The sequence below is a fragment of the Colius striatus genome, chromosome 4 (genome assembly GCF_028858725.1).
Source record: "Colius striatus isolate bColStr4 chromosome 4, bColStr4.1.hap1, whole genome shotgun sequence".
Classification (NCBI taxonomy): domain Eukaryota; kingdom Metazoa; phylum Chordata; class Aves; order Coliiformes; family Coliidae; genus Colius; species Colius striatus.
The window spans coordinates 36,325,396-36,347,709 of record NC_084762.1 but is presented as its reverse complement, the minus strand read 5'-3'; the positions used below and the strand labels follow the sequence as shown (position 1 = coordinate 36,347,709).

At 37.8% G+C, this 22,314-nt stretch overlaps 1 protein-coding gene across 2 annotated transcripts in view; it reads right to left on the bottom strand.

Annotated features, from left to right (window-relative positions):
* Positions 1-22,314, bottom strand: part of FBXO15 (F-box protein 15) — a 93,101-nt gene that overhangs the window by 61,355 nt on the left and 9,432 nt on the right. The window contains exons 5-8 of one of the 2 annotated variants that reach the window (XM_061995542.1): positions 22,215-22,297; positions 20,825-20,970; positions 13,018-13,142; positions 9,008-9,277 (exon numbers count right to left, since the gene is read on the bottom strand). In XM_061995542.1, coding sequence (XP_061851526.1) covers positions 9,008-9,277; positions 13,018-13,142; positions 20,825-20,970; positions 22,215-22,297 — 624 coding nt within the window. Of the gene's footprint in view, positions 1-9,007; positions 9,278-13,017; positions 13,143-20,824; positions 20,971-22,214; positions 22,298-22,314 lie in introns of those variants that run through there. The other variant, XM_061995541.1, reaches the window with a different exon arrangement.

Below are 22,314 nucleotides of genomic sequence, written 5' to 3'. Positions count from 1 at the left end.
GATTAACTACTTCTTGGCTAAATTTGCCTTACTTTGCATTTCCTGAACACTCACAATGGTTCATAGCATAGAAGACTAGTATCATCAGTCACATCATTAAATTACAGAAAGCCTAGTCCAAAACTCTGGTAAATTACTGCTCAGTAAATTGCTCATGGATAACCTTTGCATTACGAGAGACATCCTGGAAGTAAAAGAAATGCAATTCTCCCAAAGGATTACAAGAAACCAACGGGCTCCATGGGCCATACACATTGACTTTTTGCTTCCACCCAAACTCCACCTCTCTTTCAGGACTACTCCCATGACAATCTTTGTTCTACCTTGCTGTAAGAATTTCATAGACTCAAAGATCTTAAATTTACCTGCCTCTACATATCTTAGTGAATTATGTAGAGTAGCAATCTTGTTTCTACAGTCTTTCACTACCTTCAAAGGAAAGAGATACATGAGGGAAGCTGAGGAAGGAAAAGATTCACTCTACAACAGCAAAACCCAGTGCTGCTAACCAGTTCCAGTTATAGTTTGCTAAAACAGGAAATTTTGGTAGTGACTGGTGTCCAAAATTAACAGCTATTACCTACCTTATCCTCCCTTAGTAGTAAGAAGTTCTTCACTTCCTCATATGAGCACCTTCACAAAAAATACATTTAGGAGAGAACAGGTAAGCAAGACAGAATAATTCAATGAAAACGGATTACAAGGACAGCCAGACTACCAGCTCATTTGGTGCCTTGAGAAGAAGCACCCTAACAGTAGGAAAAATGAATGCTAAACCGCAGGTGACCTTGCACAGAAGCCAGCTGCTGCCTACTTGAAAAACAGAGTGAACTGTCATGGGCCATTCTCTATGAACAAGACTTATGTACAAGTTAGTCTGTGTTATTTTATATTTCACATTGAAACCAGAAAAGGAAATGGAAGGAATGAGATTGCTTTACACAGGAGCTGCCTGGAATGCCAAATGCACAGCAAGGTTAGTAAAAGGTGGTGGGTGCTTCCACAGGACTACAGAGAGGAAAGGGGAAAAAAAAAGAAAAAAATCAGTAAAAGAAGTAAAATGAGAAGCAAAAAGGGGAGGGGAAGGAAAAAAAAGAGGGAAGGAATAAAGGGAGTTGATTAAGGAAGAGAAATTTGATGTCTTAAAACAGTCTTTGGGTCTTGAAAAATAACTTTCAAAAAATTTGATCCTTGGAAAAAGATTCCAATTGCAAATTATTCACAGCTACAAAATATATTTATAGCTCCAAGTATTCATAATAAGTTTTCACACAGAGATTAAACAGACACTCTCTACCTAGGCAAGTATGTCTACACTGTGAGAATGTAAATGTAATGAAAGCTTGGCAAAAATTATTAACCGACAACAAAAGGGATAAATCAACTTTTGTTATTATCTCTAAAAGAGAAGAAATTACTTTTTCAGAGAAGAATCTCTGAGGAACAAGTAGGTGCTACAACAGTGAGTGTACATTATTTTCAGTTAGATCAAGCAATCATAACTTTGGGGCAGTCTGCTAACATAAAAAATCTGTTTCTATACAAATTCCAGCCAAAAAAAGCAACAATCAAGATTATTTTTATGTTAATACCCAAGTATTTGTTGGAAACAGGTAATTTGCTTCAATCAGATGCCAGATTAAAAGCCTCCTTCTCTCAAAAGCTATGAATTTTTGGCACTGAGTTTTTCCAGTTTTGTTTGCTAGCTAGTAAGAATAAGGTCATGTATGAATGTACTTATCGGTAATGGATAAAGTTTTTAATTCGTGCTTTTGAGAAAGAACCCACTGTTGTGGGATGGCTTGTATTGGAACAGAGCTGAATAAACCAATGCAAACTTTTTCATATACAGTTGAACAACAAATATGGTAACTAGCACTTCAGTTCTAAAGAATATCCTAAACCAATATACATTTAGAGGTCTCCAGCTTCATAAAACTGGAATCCAATACTTAAGCTTTGATTCTCCAGAAATATTGAGTATGGAAAATTTTGAGTATATGTTCAGCAAGAATCCCAATGCTCCACAAATTCCTACAGAGATACAAAAATTAGTGAAAACTGAAGGCCAAAATAACAGCCTTTTGCTCATGCTCTGTACATAGAAAAGTCTATTTACATATATTTATCTGTGGGAAACTAACTACTACTATGTGACTCTCCCCTAATCTCACATCTTGCTAGATTTGTTACACTATCCTAACCTCAAGCTTCATTTCCAGCAGCCTCAAGACTGGTCATACGCCTAATTCCCAATTAGCTGAACCAATCACCTCACATCAGAAGAATCTTTATTCTGCAAAGTGCTGCAAATCTTTAATTGGGATTGTGACTTTGAAAACATACACATAATTGATTTATTCAGAATACCATGGAGGGAGAAGTGAAGCAGAAAATAGATTGTTAGTACTAGAACATCACCTGCTTAAGACACAACAGGAGGTAGGATTCAGACATAAATCTGCTGCTCTCAGAGCAAAACATAGATCATGTTCAGTAACTTAATGGCTTGTCCATGCAAATGCATTTGTGCCACTGAATTTTTTTAAGAATGCATATAAGCCGTAAAACTGAAGTGCTCAGATTAAAAAAAGAACATCAATTACTTCTTCTGAAAGATAGTGTATTCTCAATTTAGTCTTCACTATATATCCTACAATCCGTGAAAACAGATGTAAATGTCGAAATATAGAAATTACTAAGTTATTATATTACTCTGTCATTTACTCATAAAATGTCTTGTTGGGATAGCATAATCTTACCATTACGAAGTTTTGCCTTTCCTCACACACAAATATTCCACTTCCACAAATCTACTCTACAATAGAATTAAAATTGAAATTTTATGATCTTTATATATGTGTTCAAACAAAATATAGTGGACATGGTATAATGTGATGACTTTATTTTTCTCAAAAACATTCTTTTACTTACCATAACACAGAAGTAGCAAATCTGCAATAGAATGATTTACTTTCAGATTATCTTACCTCTCTTTTAAGACTTTTGTTAAACATTTTCACTAGGTATAAACAAACACTTCTCTGCATATTTCTAACAGGAAAAAAAATAAGGGAAAGTTGTAAATCAAGGTGATATTAAAAAAATGACATAAAAATGATCAGAGAACCGCTGATAATCACAAATGTGAATACTGACTTTATTTTTGCCAGATTTTTTTTATGTTGAGAGTTTTCAGTATATTTCTAAAGAGATTTTTTTAATGTTTACTCCTTATTTCCAGGTTTTTCTGAAAATCAGGGGGTTTTCTTCATTATGCTTCCAAATGTAATTTTTACCTTCAGTATGGAATAAACTTTTGTGATATTGAACTCTGGTAAGCTAAGCATCTGCCTTAGCTTGAGAGGTTTGATAGGAATCGCTTTTTGTTTGATAGTTAAATACTTTCTAATTCCTGCAGAATAAACTGATTTATGGTATTTCAGTGAACAAACAAGACATTACCTAGCTATTACACTTATCTTGCATTTATTTGGATAAGATTTCATCAAAATAGCTGAATGTAACTTCATGCATGATTCAAGACAGAAAAAAATCTTAAAGTGCATTCCAAGAGGCCTATATACAGGAAAAAAGTAATTCTATCCATTAATATATGACCAGGATGACTCATAAGTGTGTTTCCCTTCAAGAGGAGTTAAACTTAAATCTAGAAGGAATAACTCCTATTTTACTTTTCTTTAGTGTGTTTAAGGACCTTAGAAAGACCTCATCAGGGGACTAGAACATCGTTCATACAAGGAAAGGCTGTGGGAACTGGGGCTGTTTAGTCTAGAAAAGAGACCATACCATTCTATGATTCTATGATTATAGTTTTCAACTTTATTATAAACACTTCCACAATTGAAGTATTACTCCTTTTTCAGGGACATTTCAAAAGAGGTACAGAATAAGATATCTAAATGGTTGAAACTTTCAAGTAAGAACAGAATAAGGAATGCTTTGACATTCAATACAATAAATCTTCCCTTACTACTCACAACTCACTAGTTATCCGTGTTGCCACCATTTTCCATCCTGATTTATGGTGGAAACCACAGACGGGAAACAATGACAGGATTTAACTTTTCATATGAATGTCCTTCCAACTAACTACACACAATCAGAGACTAAAATCCATCACTTGTTCCCATTCTAATTTCTTAAAAAAATATTTTATCTGTGCAGTTTCTAATGCAATTAGATTTGAGCTCAAATTCCACTATCACAAGTCAGTGAGTCACTGCATATCAGCTGAGGTGTAGTAATAAACCAGAGAGGCAGAAGAGAAGTGCTTTTACCTAAATCTCCTTCCAACTGTTTGAATGTGTTGAACACCTGGTAAATACCAGGTAGGCAAATGTATGACAGCAGCTGGATGGTAACTCATTAAGATATCACTTTATCACTTGTCTAGATTCTTAATCAAAAATAGTATTCATCCATCTCAGCTCATGGCATCACTATTATACAATAAATATATTTTTGCTAATTACTCAGTCATTAGCATCAGATAGCCATGTAGCTGAATACAAAAAAAAAAACCAAAAGAAATTACAGTCCTCATCTCAAAAAGCAAGCATATGACAATAAAAATAGTTTCAACAAGATCAAGACTGTACTTCAATATCTAATGGATAACTGCAAATGAACATATGTCTGCTATATAGACAGAGACCAGGAAGGAAAAAAAGCCAATTATCTCTGATGAGGATATCCACCATAGGCCTGTTTTCTGTATTCAAGCACACGCACCAAAACTGCATTGGAACAGAAATGTATTATGAAAGCAGAGCTGGTTCTCTAATAGGAATTGCAAAAAGATAGGAAGAAAAACCAAAAGAACTGAAAGGCCAATTTGAAGAAAAATATTGTGATTACTAGACTACACTACAAAGACTTGAGAAATGTATAGCTGCTATTAGTTCCTCACTAAAGTGAGCGAAGTGCAGCAAAGAGCAGTGATTCCAGAGTGCTAGTGTTAAAATTAAAGGCAATTCTTCAGATGACATAAACCAACACAGTTCCAGCTTGTATCAATGGAAGATCACATGAAGTGCCCAAGAATATTAATGAATTGTTCATCGAAGACATTTTCCACTTACAAGTACTTCATTCAAAAAAAAACAAAACCTCAAAGAAAAAAGAAAGTCAAGAACACAGAACATGGAAGTGTTTAGGTACCCAGCAGACATCTGGCAAAACAATGACAAACAGCACAATTAACATTTAGATGTAGTTCAATTAAAAAGACAACTCCTCCACTGCTGCAATGATCTTATAAAAGCCCTTTCATTAAATCACTCTTTCATCCTAACCAATTCCTTTCCAATGCAATGTAAACTCATTATGCTAAATGAGCACTATTATATTTGCAATAAAATAAACCTAAGTACTGCTTTTATGCTTGCCTACCAGGTAAATCACCCTTTAAAAAATATTATAGTTCTATCTGTTGCAGAGTACTTAAACATACACATTTAAAAGTTGTTGGTGATTACTCTCTTTTCAGTTGGATGAGTCAAAGCACACAAAAATACAAGTAAAATACTTAACTTTCAGATTCTTTTCCACTTACAAGTACTTATATTTTCTCTCTACTTCTTGAATAAACGATGCAATTACAACAAAGATGTTGTCCTGTCTTCAGCTGGGAACAGTGTAAGGTACTAGTAATATGCCTCAATATTGCTAGCAGCATAGTCAACCACTGTCACCAAGGATCCTACCTGTTAGAGGGGCTGTTGCCTTGCACTGCATGTCCCACTGTTTCAAGATACACCACCTCTGCGCATGAACCTGGATCAAGGGGCTGAGACCCTCACAGACTTTTAGGGACTTTCCAAGACCCTCCTGGATCCTCCAGAACTTTCCAGGACCCTCCAGAGATAGTACTGGGCATGTGCCAGCAAGAGGAGCATCTATAATAACGGGACAAGTGGAGGTGCACAGGGGAGGGGGACACAGCAAATTTTTCCCCAGAAGGAGTTGCAAAAGGTAAAAGAGGCTGTGAAAAGCCACTGAATATGTGTCCATTGACTAAAACAGAGTACATCTATGAGGATGATAGTGATAACCATCCTTAGGTTATCACCAAAGAAGTCTCATTTACAGTGACTGAATTAGCAAAGTTGAGAAAAGAGTTTGTAAGTACTGCAAAGGAATCGGAGACAGAGTATGTGTGGAGAGCACCTTTGTCTGGAGGGGATGGAATTTTGTTGTGAGAGAAAGAAGCAGAAGGACACTTGGGTCCAGGTGTGTTTATAACCCCTGGGGACTGCCGAGACCAGTAGTTATTGACTCAGAGAGCTGCGTACTGGGCTGGAGGACTTAACCCCTTGGAGAGAGGAGATCCCCTGGTGATAATAGGTGCAGTGTATCAGTTAGTAGAAAGTGTGCAAAAGGCAGCCTGTCTCCAGATGATGTACGATTGGGAGCTCAAGCCCAATCAGGGCTCCCCAACGAGGACGACTTACAAAACCATTAAAAGGAGCTCAAAGAAATCCTAAGGCATTAACAGAAAAATGAGATGTAAAGCTTAGCGTCACAAAAAGTTGTGTCTTTTGTTGATCAGATTTCAACCAGTGCCTCCATTTTTCCTGTTTGTGCTAACAATTGTCTTTCACACAGCAATAATCTTTCGGTGCAGAGTGGGACATGCCACTCAGCCTACTGCTTTTTGCATCAGGTATAAAAAAAGAGATTTTACCCGAACATGTAGTTTTTTTAAATAGACGATAACTTCTTTCATGAAACAGCCAGTGCAGTTACGTAATGTCATCCTTTCTCCTCGTAAAGGTTCACCATATGTCCTCACTTTTACAAGAAAGGAAGAAGTGCAAGTTTGAGTGAAGCCACACATAACTTTCCAGGTTTGATCATCCAGGTGGTAACTACTGAATTTGCTTCTGCTGTGCAAGTTAAAAGCCATGGTCGTCTGAAACTGAAGAATCTATGATCCTGTAAGTGCACACATGGCGCTTACATGTAATACTACATGGTTTAGGTCCATGTCGGGCCCATCTGAAGAAGTAAAAACGGATTCTTAGTCTTCATATCTTCAGAATGGACAAGATGATGGTCCTGTTACTTCAGTGAAGATGTGTGAGAACAGCTCTGTGACCATTATGTGCATTTTTTAAGACCTCACAACCACTATGTACTTGGGTCTGCTGCATATACACATTCTCGCTCAGCTGGGGTACTGGAGGTAGGGACAGTGTACTCTCTTGTTTCATTTCCAATAGTGACATCAGAATTTTCTATAAAACATTCCATAGAATAAAACAGTCAAATGCTTTAGAAATTAAAATTGCTTTTTCAAGAAAAGGAAGAACATTACTTCTTAAAAAACCAAAAAGTCTCACATTGGAAATGCCACAAAAATTCAGCTAGAATGAGCAGTGACAGAACTCCCACCATTTCATTTAGTCTGGTAACTTCACAGCAGGTCAGAGAACATACTTGCAACTCTCAATACGATCAATACAGCCAGAATAATTCTACATCTTTGACTAAGAGGACTTTGGGGCTGAGCTACCATTTTCTTACTAAAGGTGGTGTCTCAAAGTCTAAATTCAGGCAGAAAACAATCTTGACTGGTCACCTGTCTGTACAGCATGAATTCCAGCATTTGCTGTTCTGCTGTTCACCACACCCAACCCATTTCTTAGAGTATAGCACTTAAGGGTCCCAGCCTACCACCAGCAGTCAGTAACAAAGGAGACAGAATGTAGCTGATCTCACTTGCTACACTGGATAATCATAAAACACAGAAACACTTCAGTTTCTTCATTAGGCAAAGTTACACAAGTCAAACTAGAAGTCAATCAGCCTTAACTTTATTATCTTTGAAAGTTACATTAAGAAACAACCCTATTATTGTAATACAGATCTCCTACTGTCTCTGCAGTAGAGAGCATAAGTGCTTGCATATAAACATTGCTTATGTGAACCAATTAATGTATTTAAACAAATAAAGAGAGAAACTGTTTTTAAGGAAATCACTACTATAAGAAAGCCACAGAAGACAACACATTTGTGCTTTTTTCTTTCATACGGTACTGTGAAACTGCACAAATTTGCTGTGGTTTGTAACAAACTATGTAACGACATTGGAGTCTTGATAGTCATGTCTCTTTTTTTCTCTATACACGGAGTAAAAGATTTGGTCCTAAAGTTATTTCAAGGAATCTGAAAGATCAGGCTAACAAACTGAATTTTTACATGAATGCTTACTGTTAGATAAATGGTATCAGATATGCATTGTTTCCAAAATAACTGATCATTACATATACTCAGTAAAAGTAGACAATGGATCAGCTGTGCTGATAACTGGGACACCTATTCACAGGCCAGCACATCTGATAAATACTGAGGCTTGAGTCAGAGAGAAGGATAGAATATAGGAAAGCAGAGCAAACAAACTGAAAGAAAATTCATAACAGATACTATACATGACTTTCTTAACAAATGCCTTACCTGCCATATGGTTCAGATCTGTAACTTCCTGACTACCTTGTAAATCCTCTACTAGAATACATTTAAGTATTTTCTGAAAAGTATTTCTGCAAACAAAACCTGACAAAACCTGTTATTTACCAATAACACTCTAACGATTCTGAAGAGAACGGCACAAAGTGGTTAAACCAGCTGTTTTACTACAAGGCATAAAAGACAATGTTCTCAAAATCAGTGCAGCTTACATAAAGTAATCTTCACAGTACGGCTTTGGCAAAAAGCAATCATTAAGCACAGTAACAAGTACCTATAAAGAAAAATGTTCCTAAAAAATAATTTCAGCATACCCAGTATGAGAATCAGACTAACCATACCAACATGGTTCTTCAACCTCTCAAATGTCAATTTAAAAAAAATGATGCAATTGCACTTGCTACTGAAAAACTTGAACAGCTTTGCTCATCTATAGCAATTTCAAACATTAAAGGTTTGGTGTGCTTTTTGCCTTTTTTTTTTTTTTAATGCAAGGAAATTATTGACCCAAAAGTCAGTAATTTGTTCCAAACCACTTATTTACCTTTTCAATGCTTATATAAAGCACTAAATTTACTACAACATACTCGTTGGTTTCTTCCAACCATATCAAATGGACACACACTTTACCCTCTGAATCTGCATAGTCTATGGTATAAATAGGACCCATGTAGTCATAAAGGCCAGATGCCTTGGAAGACAGTGTAATGTAGACTGGAGCACTGAAACACCAGAAGGGCTTTCCAGTTTCATCCAAGAGAGTAACATTCATCACACAGCAGTCCTACAAACACAAGCAGAAGAGATTATTCCTCTATGCCACAGCACAGTAAGTAGACTAATCTCCAATTTTAGGAGAAATATCAAGGGTTCAGAGAGCAATTTTTGGTATGAAGGCTGAAAGCTGACAATATAATTGATGCAGTGTCACTGACTACTGCAAAGCACCTAATACTTACTTAGAGATTTCCTACAGAAATCAACATTGGAACCTACAGGAATCATAAACTGCTACAGAAGGTAGCACTGTCAGCCCAAACCAAACATTATTTCTCGAAGATTTTTAAGCCTTTAACATCTGTATTTCTCCATTATTAACTTACCCCACCAAATACAGAGAGTACTTTTGATACAAGAAAGAAACCAAAGTTTAAACTCAGGTGCTAAACTTGTGTGAATACAACGATGTTCACAAAGATATGCACAGAGACTACGCCCAAGGCAGTGTACACACACAATATTATCCTTTTATGTCAGCTTTTGGAATGGCTGCAAGCTTCAGGTCCCAAATGTAATATTAATGTATCTTTCTATCCTCCAAATAATTTCTTCCTTTTAAAAGTTCTTGAAAACACTTCTTTACAGCACTACACAATTACACTGATTGATAATGCTGAAGTCAGGATGGGGACTTGAAAAGTGCTGGTTTCACATGTGCCTTCAGACAACATGGGTTGTGTGTCACTGTCAACGTCAGCTGTTACCTTTTCTCACGAGTTCTGAATCCACTAAATGAATCAGATTATCTTAATTATGCTGTATATATACATTACTTACAAGAGTATCATATGCTCCAAAGGCATAAATAAACCCCAATCACATATTCCATGCCAAAAAAAATAATTTGGAATGCTTTATTTCACTGTACTACATAGTTGTGCTTCCATTGCTTTAACATTTCCTTCACTATTACCATACTTCAATCAAACAATACAGAACAGATGGCACAAACGTCACACTACAAATGTAATGTGACACACAGAGATTTCTTGTTTGTTACTGTAGACTGTGTCAAAAATACAAAATTCAAAGCAAACCTCATGATCATTTAATAACTTATACAAGCTACAAATTTACTAGAAATAAGAAAGAATTACTGTTTTCTGGTCTGACATCTTGCATATGAAAGGCTAATTACGAAAAGTAAAGCACAGTGGCCTTCAGCACTGGAGGGTTTTTTCTTCCTATGCATTTCCAACTCTCTGTACCTCAGCAATTATTTTTTTTTACAAAATACTAAGAAGTGTAAAAAAAGTTGTTGTGGGGTTTTTTTTCCTCTCTTTCCTTAGAGTATTGGAGAAAATTCAAATAACTTCAAAGTAGTGGCATGTTCTGGTGCTGTGGCTGATTTTAGTTGGCCTGTTTTAAGATTTTGGGAAATTTATCTTATAAGTCAAATTGAATTCTACCCACACAGCTACACACAGCTATGTTTTGACATGTGCAACTTCACATCACAAAATCAGGGTTTTTTTTAAAAAGAAATGAGATATTTATTTTTCCCTGGAAACAAATATTCAATATAACTTATGCTGTAAGCATATAGGACAAAACTAAAGACTAGGGTTGTAGCTCTCTGTTTCCTCTGCCAGTTAATTTCCCAGATTTTACTGTGCCACTCATGGTTATTTTCATGGAAGACAAAATTCTGCCAAGCAAATGTAAACCACATAGAATCACAGAATGGTTTCGGTTAGAAGAGAGCTTTAAAGAAGCACTTAGCCCAAACTCCCTGCCATTGGTAGGTACACCTTCCACTAGATCAGGTTGCTAGAAGACCCATCCAACACAGTCTTGCACATTTCCAGTGATGAGGCCCCACCGCTTCTCTGGAAAACATGTTCCAGTGTCTCAACATTCACTGTAAAACAATTCTTCCTCATGTCCAATCGAAATCTTCCCTCTTTCCTTTTAAAACCCTTGTCCTGTCACTACAGTCCTTAGCAAAAAGTCTCTCTGAGTCTCTCTCATAAGCCCCCTTTATATATGGAAAAACCACAATAAGGTCTCCCCAGAGCCTTAATTTTCTGATAACTGCGCAACATGGCAGCAAGATCTCCCATCTCCTGTTGTATGCCTTCCAAGCAAATGAAGCATACTCTGTAATGACATGTCAGATCTCACTAATGCACTAACTGAAAGCATGCAAATAGTTTTACCAAAATTAATGGGAGACATCATAAAAATCAATGTAAACAAAAATAATTCAAGCTCCTCAAACAAACCTCACCTATTCTGCATTCCTGTAATGGTTCAAAATTAATATTCCCAACGACTAAAGAAAGATGGCAAGCAATTGCCTCAAAAGTTTGTTCTTCTAATCTTGAATTCCTTCTAGTTACAAGTGTATAGGGGAAGGATTTGTTCTTTTGAAAACAAACAACCAACTCAAAAAAGGACAGTAAAAACCTAGAAGAAAATGAAAGTGAACAAACTTATCACTATGCAAACAAGGAATATGAAGGGGGAAAAAAAAAAGCTATGAGCAATTAGAGAGGGAGGACTAAATGGAGACTGTAATCCAAGCTCAACTGTAGTTCATGTACCCAACAGATCCTAGCAGATTACTAAATTTTAAGAGAAATTTTATATTCCAAATTGTACAGGAAAGCTGCTTGACAAGTATATGAATGTCTATAAGCACAGTTTTACGTTAGCAAACAGTATTCCACTTCACACTTACACAAGAATAGCAGAAATGGCAGTTTTTATTAATTTCTACTTTTTTTCAAAGTAAGTGCCAAAATTGAAAGTAAATGTTGAACCGGGTCTTTTTTCAGTAGTAAGTCACATTTTTCAGAAAAGAACTGCATAGTATTTCCCCAGAGGTTCAACTTATTGCCCAAAAAACAAAACAACAACAAAAAACCAAAATCCCCACAAAAGGCACATGCACAGTACATTATTTGTCCACCATTTCCAAATGGAGCTTGTCAGTCACAGCATCTTTGCCAAGTTATCACATATGTGTAACAGCTTTATCATAGAATCACAGAAGCAGAGAATGGTAGGGTTTGGAAAAGACTTTTCAAGATCATCTAGTCCAACCCTTGTGCTAAAGCAGATTCACCTCAATCAGGTCACACAGAAACAATCAGGAACGTGTTCAGGCAGATCTGAAAACCTTCAGAGAAGGAGATTCCACATCCTCCCAGGGCGGGCTGTGCCAGGGCTCCCTCACCCTCACAGAAAAGAAGTTTTGCCTTGTGTTTAAGTGCAACTTTTTGTGTCCCAGCTTACCTTCATTATCTCTATCACTGGATCCTACAGAAAAAAGTGTCACCCCATCCTCCTAACATCAACCTTTTAGGTACTTATAAGTGTTAATGAGTTCCCACCCCTTAGTCTTCTCTTTTCTAGGCTAAACAGACCCAGGTCTCACAACTTTTCCTCATAGGAAAGATGCCACAGACCCCTGCAATGGAGTCTCTCTAGAGGTTCCCTGTCCCTCTTGAGCTGTGGAGCCCAGAACTGGACACAGGACTCCAGCTGAGGCCTCAGCAGGGGGAGAAGGGAGTACAAGGGGAAGAGAACCTCCCTTAATCATTCAATCTGGAGTCTAAGACAAGAAGTATAAAACCTGTTTTCCTCAAAATTCACATAATTTTTACAACATTTGAATCAAGTTTTTTTCTAGTTACACTCTTTTAACACTCTTTTAAATAAATATATTATATTTAGGATGCATAAACATAATTCTGTTCTGAGAAAAGTATTTCCAGAAAGAAAAAATATTTGACTGACCTTTACATTTCCTTTAAACACATCTGTTTCCCACGATAAACCAAACGTTCCACCAACAGGCAAATGCTTCGTATGGTCCTTTAAGCTTATAGCTGTGAGTCTCAAATATTCATTTGCAACATCACCTGAAAATATTAACAATATATAATATTATACTGCTACAAATCAAACTAAGCCCAAATACCCTGCAAGTGTTCTCTCTGCTTCTCTACATGTCTTTACTTTCCTTCCACTGCCCAATGAAGAATCCTCATATACATCACTAGATACCAAACACATTACAAAAAATTTAAGTCACAGTTTGGGGCTTTAATTCTGTGATTCACAGTAGAACCAACAGCTAAAAAAAAATGTATGTTTGAGTATAAAAATCTGAATGTCACCTAAAGGACTGAAGCAAGGGCACAAGCAGTAAATTCCATGTTCAGTATTTCAACTCCATACCATCAGTGCCTCCACTACTGGCCACTCCCCAGAAATCATAGAATCACAGAATGGTAGGGGTAAGAAGGGACCTTTTAAGATCATGTAATCCAATCCCCCTGCAGAAGCAGGTTCACCTAGATCAGGTCACATAGGAACATGTCCAGGCAGGTCCTCCAAGGAAGGAGACTCCACACCCTCCCTGGGCAGCCTGTGCCAGGGCTCCCTCACCCTCACAGTAAAATATTTTTTTCTTGTATTTAAATGGAACTTTTTGTGTTCCAGCTTCATCCCATCACCCCTTGTCCTGTTGTTAGCTACTATAGAAAAAAGGGATGTCCCAATCTCCTGACACCCATCATTTAGATATTTATAAATGTTAATAAGATCTCCCTTCAATCTCCTCTTCTCCAGACTAAACAGCCCCAGTTCCCACAGCCTTTCCTCGTATGAAAGATGTTACAGTCCCCTGATCATCTTGGTGGCCCTGCAGGAGACTCTCTCCAGAAGTTCTCTGTCCCTCTTGAGCTGAGGAGCCCAGAACCGGACACAGGACTCCAGATGAGGCCTCACCAGGGCAGAATAGTGGGGGAGCAGAACCTCAATCAAGATACCATTTTAGCCTTCTTGGCCACAAGGGGACATTGCTGGCTCATGTTTATTATCAACCAGGACTCCCAGGTCTCTCTCTGCACAGCTGCTCTTCAGCAGTTTGACCCCCAGCCTGTACTGGTGCATGGGGCTGTCCCTGCCCCAGTGCAGGACTCTGCACTTGTCCTTGTTGAACCTCATGAGGTTCCTCTCTGCCCAACTCTGAACCCAATCGAGATCCCGCTGAATGGCAGCACAGCCTTCTGAGGAATCAGCCAGTCCTCCCAGCTTGGTGTCATCAGCCAACTTGCTGAGGGTACCCTCAGTCTCTTCATCCAGGTCGTTGATGAAGATGTTGAACAAGGCTGTCCCCAGAACCGATCCCTGTGGAACTCCACTGGCCACAGGCCTCCAACTCGATTCTGTGCCACTGATCACCATCCTCTGGGCTCTGTCATTCAGCCAGCTCTCGATCCACCTCACTCTCCACTCATCCAAGCCACACTACTTGAGCTTTCTGACAAGGATGTTATGGGAGACAATGTCAAAAGCCTTGCTGAAGTCAAGGTAGATGACATCCACTGCTCTCCCCTCATCTAGCCAGCCAGTTATGCACTCATAGAAGGCTATCAGGTTGGTCAAACAGGATTTCCCCTTGGTGACGCCACGTTGATTCCCCCCGATAACCATCTTTTCCTCCATATGTTCAGTGATAACATTCAGGATGAGTTGTTCCATCACTTTTCCAGGGATGGAGGTGAGGCTGACCGGCCTGTAACTTCCTGGGTCATCCTTCTTGTCCTTGTGACACTGGCCTTTCTCCAGTCCTCCACGATTGTTCAAAAATGATGTAGAGAGGCTTAACAATCACATCAGCCAGCTCCCTCAGCACTCTCGGATGCATCCTATCAGGACCCTTCAACTAATGAGCCTTAAGCTTGGCCAACAAGTCTTTAAGTTCTTCCTCTTCCACCCAGGGCAAGGCCTCTGCTGTCCTGGCCATCCTGTTATCCTTGCTGGACTGGGTTTCCTGAGCGCCGGCTTTGGCTATAAAGACTGAAGCAAAGAAGGCATTCAGTACTTCGGCCTTCTCTGCATCCTCAGTGACCAGGACACCCTCTGTGTTTAGTAGCGGGTTCACATTCCCCCTCATCTTCCTTCTGCTGCTGATGTACTTGAAAAACGCCTTATTACTGTCCTTAACTTTCCTGGCAAAAATTAATTCTAGAAGGGCTCTAGCCTTCCTAGTTGCACCCCTGCATGCTCTGGCAATGTTCCTATACTCTTCCCAAGAAGCCAGCCCCTGTTTCCACCTCTCATAGATAGCTGCTTTCTGCCTGAGTTCTCCCAGCAGAAAGCCTGTGTGAAGCTAAAGCCTGTTTGAAGGAGCAATAAATGCCTTTGCCTGTTGGCTGCTAAGGGCAGACAGCTGGAGCCAAAATGACCAAGAAAGAGAGCCCATAGATTCTAGCTTCTGCAGTAAACTTCCCTGAATTGAAATCAACAAATAATATTTGAAACATATTGTGAGATAAAAGCCCCCCAACTCCCTTCTCTAGAAAAAAAAAAAAAAACACAAACCTCTTTGCTCATTCTGGTAACTCAGATAACCCTGTACAACAGGAAATAAGGATAATTATCAGTCTTCCTCAGAAAGAATGTTCCCTCATTTTAAGTGACAAGCTTGGCTTTAATCAAGTTTTTAAATTACAGAATTGTTCATTTTTTAAATAGCTTCCCAAAGTCTCACCTTCCTTTCTTGACCAAATTATGAAGACTTGTCTGTTATTTTTATTCTATTTTATTACTACACATAACTATATTTCTTCCCTGAAGACTTTTTTTTAATTGTTCCTTTTTCCCTTCACTATTGGAGGAGGAAAATTAAACAGGGAGTCCAACAGTCCAATTATAATTTTGGGTATATCATAGCAAACAAGATCTCTGACTAAAAGAAAAATCAGAACAAAACATAAAAACCAATATGACATAACGACATTAGCAGATTTTTTTTGTAGGATATCCCTTAAATAAATTTCCTTGAACATGAGATACTGTCTTAGAAGAGCAAACTAGAGCACTAGAGACCTCTAAGTTGAATTCTTTAAAAAAAATTTAAAAAAAAAAAAAAAAAAAAGAAAGTAACTGATTTAAGTATCCAGCTCTTGCAAGAGATTGATACGAAGAGAGGAATTCCCAGGAAAATATTGCTTGCCAGGATTCAGTAGCAAAGGACCCTGGATGGTAAGATGAAGGCAAAAGCAACATCAGAAAGCCTGGCTTTGAGTTAAAAAGCTAAAGCCTCTGTGAAGGTGCAATAAATGTCTTTGCTTGATGGCTGCTAAGGGCAGACAGCTGGAGGCAAACTGACAAAGAAAGAGAGCTCATAGTTTCTAGCTTATGTAGTAAACTTCCTTGAATTGATATTGTGGGGACAAGCAACTCCCAAGTGACGTCTGGCCATAAACCAAAGCTGTAAAGACATCATTCACAAGCTGGGAATCCAAAGAATACTTATGGGGTGGAGGAAGCCCACCAACACATGTTAAGAGGACAGGAACAGCAGATTTTTCAGTACAGACATTGTCTGGAATAGGAGTGTGACTAAAGTGAAACCATCATGACTATGCCCAGGAAATATTTTGCATGGTTGAAGTAAAATGCATCCCTCCAGACAATGACACCCACTGTCCTGTAGCGAAGTCTCAGAGAAGTCAGTGAGAAAAGTGTATGCAAAATCCACTTTCAGGATACAGCTCAAAGTGTAAAAAAAAGCTATTAAGTGAATACCTAAGTGGTTCAGTGCTAAACCGCAGTAAATCAAATCCAACAACAAGAGTTCATTCAAGACAAAAATATTTTAAATAGTCAAGCTTTACTGAGTGAGCATTGAAAGTCTGCATTGAAAGTTGATACAAGAGACCTTAAACAACACCAGTCAACCAGCAGCTTTTCCAAAGGACTGCTCAGTCATCCACAATTCAGCTACTCCTCTCACTCAAAATAAGTGAAAATTTTAATGGAAAAAAAAAAAAAAAAAGAAAAAAAGCATATTGCTAATAAATTAATGAGGCCCAGGACATTGTTACTATTGCATGGAATTAATAACATGAACTGCTGCATTGCTAGACAGGTCACCTGGCAAAGCTGTAAGTTATAAATCCCCTTCTGCAGCTACTTCTTAACTTTAAGCCAGAAGCCAGAAATATGTGACAGAGATCAGGAATCTGAAGGATAATTTTTCATAGGTTAGTTAAATCAGTCTTCATAATATACTTATTAAAAATCTAACAGCTCTGTTACAATCCTCATATGCAGAAGAAAGAAAAGGTAAGACTAGAAATTACCAAGATCCTTAAGTGCTAAATACTGAAATCTCCCCTTCCTCCACCCTGTCAGAGGAGAAAAGCGAATTAAAGGGCAGAGTAAGCAATGTAAAATGTACCGGGGGAAATGCAGGGGAAGTAAATTGGACAGGGTGCTCTTCAGCTTGATCTAGAACTTGTTTCTTTGTTCCCTTACAATATCTACAGTCCAGAGGTTATGCAAGACACATATAGAAGCAAAGCAGCTCATTAATCAGTCTAGGTTATAGGGAACAACTACTTCCAAATAAAGGGACTATCAATGCAGAGAACATGTATCATGTAGACAATCCTTAGGGGAAAGGAACAAATAGTTTGGTTTTGCTAACCAAGTCTTTTTTGCAAGCTGTAATTCAATTGTTACTTTCACAGGGAAGGCTATGCTTAACAGTAATTTTAATGGCAACAATCAGGCTTACCATGCTGAAACAGTCCTTTAAACTTGCATTGTAATCTTCAAGGTCCAGCAAAAACATTTCCAATACATGATGTAATGTTTTACAAACAAATCTTAAAAGCTCCCTAAATACACAAAAAACCACCTATTACATTTTACAAACACATACACTTAAACTAACAAGGAATAACATGGAAAAGCCAAAGATTAGACTACCGTGTGGTTACAAAGCTATGCATAAAAAGATAAAAAACTAACTAAACACATTTCAATAATGTTTAATAAAAAGATAGATGTAGTATTCATGGCTTCTATGAGTCACATGAAAAATCTGCCACAGCTTCCTGAAAACAATGAATGTTTTCATTTCAATTCAATTTGAAAGTATTTAGCATGCTCACCCTACACTGTGAACATGCCCATATTACCAATCCTGTTTAAATGGAAGGAAGCATAGAATAAAACTCTAAAAAACATCAAAAACAGAGCAGTAAAGCAGCTAGTTACTGCAGTGCAAGTATTCTAGGACAAGCAGTAACAGTCACAAGCTGGAACACAGGAAGTTCCACTTAAGGAGAAACTTCTTTACTCTAAGGGTAACAGAGTCCTGGCACAGGCTGCCCAGGGAGGGTGTGGAGTCTCCTTCTCTGGAGGCTTTCAAAACCTACTTGGACGTGTTCCTCTGTGACCTGATCTAGGTGGTCCTGCTTTAGCGGGGGGGTGGATTAGATGATCCCTAAAGGTCCCTTCCAACCCCAACCATTTTGTGATTAACATTAGGAAAAAAACTAAAAAAAAAAAAGGTGAAGCCATATACAGTCCATCACCTTAGTTCAATGAAGTGACATAACTTTTTCAATTTACTGTTGAGAATTTTGCAGAAAGAATTTAATATAGAGCAGCAAAATAAAGCACAACATTAATGAACACTAAGAAAAAAACACATAAAAATAAAACATGAACAAATAAATGAAACATTCTGCAAAGTAACAACTGGACATTCCCTGGTAACCTAGGAGTACCTACAGCTTTATAATGGAAACAAAGAAATAAAACCCCAGTATAATAGCTGACAACTGATCTGTGCTTCAGGTTGTAGAAACTGTCATTGGCATGCCTCATCCATACCTTAAAATAAATCTGGATTGGTAAGAGAATTCCAAGAAATTATAGGATTTCTCTATCTGTCAGAGCCTTTTGTGCTTCAAGGCCCTCTCAGAGAATAGGCCAAAGGCTATCATTAGAAGTGAGCCTAAAACCAAAGCACAAAGCACCAAGTACAACCAGCTCAGACAAACCTATACTGTTGGCCACATTCAGAAACATCCTATTTACCAGAAAGAGTGAAGTGAACAACAAATTACTGTGAAGATATGTGACAGCAGATAGCCATAAGCTGCCTCACTACATCATTTTTTGAGGAGAAATTATAGAGGAAATCAAGCATTTTCCAAAAAGAATTACTGTGCAGGTACATGGAAGGGACTAGATGACAAATGGCTTCAGCTGGCTGATGTCCTGTGAGAGCAGACTGAAGTAGCTGTCATACAGCTAAAGGACATAAAAGTGAAACTGTTTAGAAAACCTTCCTGATCATAGAACAGATTCTCTAACTTGCAAAGTGAGACAGCATCACAGCTGTAGCTCCTGGACATTTGCTACAATTTGCATAAACATCAGCTTAATCTTTAACCAGAAGTAGCTTCTAAGCAGCAAAACAATAACAACACAGAAAGGGTCCTGTCTCTTGTATAGCTCTTGTTTTGCTAGGAGCAACAATCTGCATCTTAGAAAACAAAACATGACATTCATCTAATAATAAAAAAAAAAACACAACCCTAAACTAAAGCAAAAACTCAACCCTCTGGCCAAGTCACAGAACATTTTTTTTATTCTTATTATTTCAGGGTATAAAGAGAATTCCTGTATCGAACACCACCTCAGGAGAGACTTGCATTGCTACATGGACAGAATTTCGCTGTGAGTATTCCCTTATTTCAAGCCAGGAGCTTTTTGAGAATCTGAAAACAGGTTTGTTTCAAATTCAAAGGACTAAAACACTCCATACTGTGCACACAAGGCTACAGCCTAAATGACAGTTCTTGGAGTCATCAAATACAATTTAAAAAAAAATAATAGGGAAAATTGTTCTGACACTGTAAAGGTGCTCAAGCCCGACAACAGTGCCCTCTACTGTCTTCATCCAGAACAGTATTTTCTGAAATCAACAGAAGGCTCACCAGTAGCTACAAGAAAAATCTACAGTGTTTAACATTTTAACCTGTCTCTGCTGACAGAAAGACAGCTGCGTAGCTGTAGGCAGGGTTGTGTTGAAGTTATGTCAAAAGAGAGATCACCCATATATCTTGAAAAACCCTAGGAGAATTATTAAGTTGGGCTGTATATGAACAAGGACAGCTAATCATATCTCATGAAAAGAAATGTGAAGAACTGATAAAAAAAGCAATACAGTTAAAAACAACCACTGAAGCTGTTTATTACACAACTAAAGGATAATAGAACAGGCAATCTTAGGTTGACCTAAATAAAAGCTATAAACCCCAAAACTCACAGTATCTTCTACAAATATATTTATATATTTAATCTGCCAATGCACTCAAACTGTATTTGAGTAGAATTCTACAAAAATAGCACTCCAAAATTTATGAGGATAAAAAAACTCTCCCTTATAGCACACATGTGAAAAGAACATCAACCTGGACGAAAAGCTGCGCCACTGCATTATTAGCTCAGCACTGAACCAAACGAAAATATCCTGACAATCTGCTGAACTTCTATCTCAGGCCTGACACTGTGTCAATGTAAGAGCAGGTAGACTTCATATAGAGCAAACTCACGACACCACACAGTGCACCATGCAAATATAAAGGAATCACACAACAAACAGACAGCTTATTCTTAAAACTCCATTTCAGTTTCTCCCCTTAAAACAGACATATTGGATATGAGAGGGAAAACATATCAGCAGGGATCATTTTAAAAACAGACATTACTGTTCTGTCAACTCTACCTTTTATGCAGAACAGGCTCTTTAATGTTCCACACAGGTAGGTGCATTTTCCACCGTGCATATCAAGATGTAGACTGTAGCCATGCAGTCCATACTGTGAGTCGACATCATCCAGTAGGGGTTTGTTAGGTGGAAGGGCATACTGACTGTAAAAAAAAGTATTATTACAGAACTAGGCAAGGGGGAAGGGCTTCATAGAAAGTGATATAGTAAACAGCCCTAGACTGAGACTATCACCTTAGGAAAGGTTTTAAGAGAAGAAAAATTACTGGAACGCATAACTTTTCTTGTTTATTAATGCTTTTGAAAAAGTAAATATCTCTAGTTCATCATACTTCTTTTAAGCTGTTCAATATAGCATCATTTTTTTAATCAGCTGTCCAGCCTAGCCAAAGGCAGAAAATATGACAGTCAACTTTAAAGGTATATCTGTTAAACTCCAAATTATGGACTTGTTTACACACACACATACACAAAGCACTGGCTTAACTACAAATATAAATATGTAAAGGGTGGGTGTCGGGAGGTTGGGACATCCCTTTTTTCTATAGTAGCTAGCAACAGGACAAGGGGTAATGGGATGAAGCTGGAACACAAAAAGTTCCACTTAAACATAAGGAAAAACTATTTCACTGTGAGGGTGAGGGAGCCCTGGCACAGGCTGCCCAGGGGGGTTGTGGAGTCTCCTTCCTTGGAGGTCTTCAAGACCCACCTGGATATGTTCCTATGCGACCTGATCTAGGTGAACCTGCTTCTGCAAGGGGGTTGGACTAGATGATCTCTAAAGGTCCCTTCCAACCCCTACCATTCTGTGATTCTATGAAAACTAAATCACCAAAATCATTTCTAGAGCTAAAAAAACATCAAACATATTTTTAAACATTTTTACAGTGTATAAACACGTGTTCTGTTTTACAATGCTATATACACATCTACACAAATACTTCACAGCAAATCCAGCTAGTTTTTCCGTTGGACCAAAAGGCAAATGCAAGCACTTCATTAGTTTACTGGAATGTCTTTCACCCCTCTTACATAGCTGAAAATTGTTTTCCTGCTTCTTAAAATGTCTCCCTCTTTTCTAGGTATTTCAGATAAGAAGAGGGAATAAAAAGACTGATTGTGAAAAGTGAGAAAGTATGGGCAGTTCATATCTAATTTTCTGAATAGAGTAAGTACTAGTCTACTTGTATGACTAAATTATTTCCTTAATAGCATAACAATGGCAACATTTTATTACGGAACTAGTTACCTTAATTGTTGTTTATATTAAACAAGTTAATTACTGACTAAATATAAACCTTTAACAAGCAGCCAATTTTAACTGTAAAACTCAAAGCTTTCTAAAAAGTTTATCTTTATTACCTACAAAGGAGAAACCAAAACTTACACAGTAGCAGAACCCAAAATGCTTCTCTCAATAAGCTGATGATTATGAAGACTTGCCATAACAAAAGCAATTTCGTTTTTCTCCTGAAAATTAAGGTAGA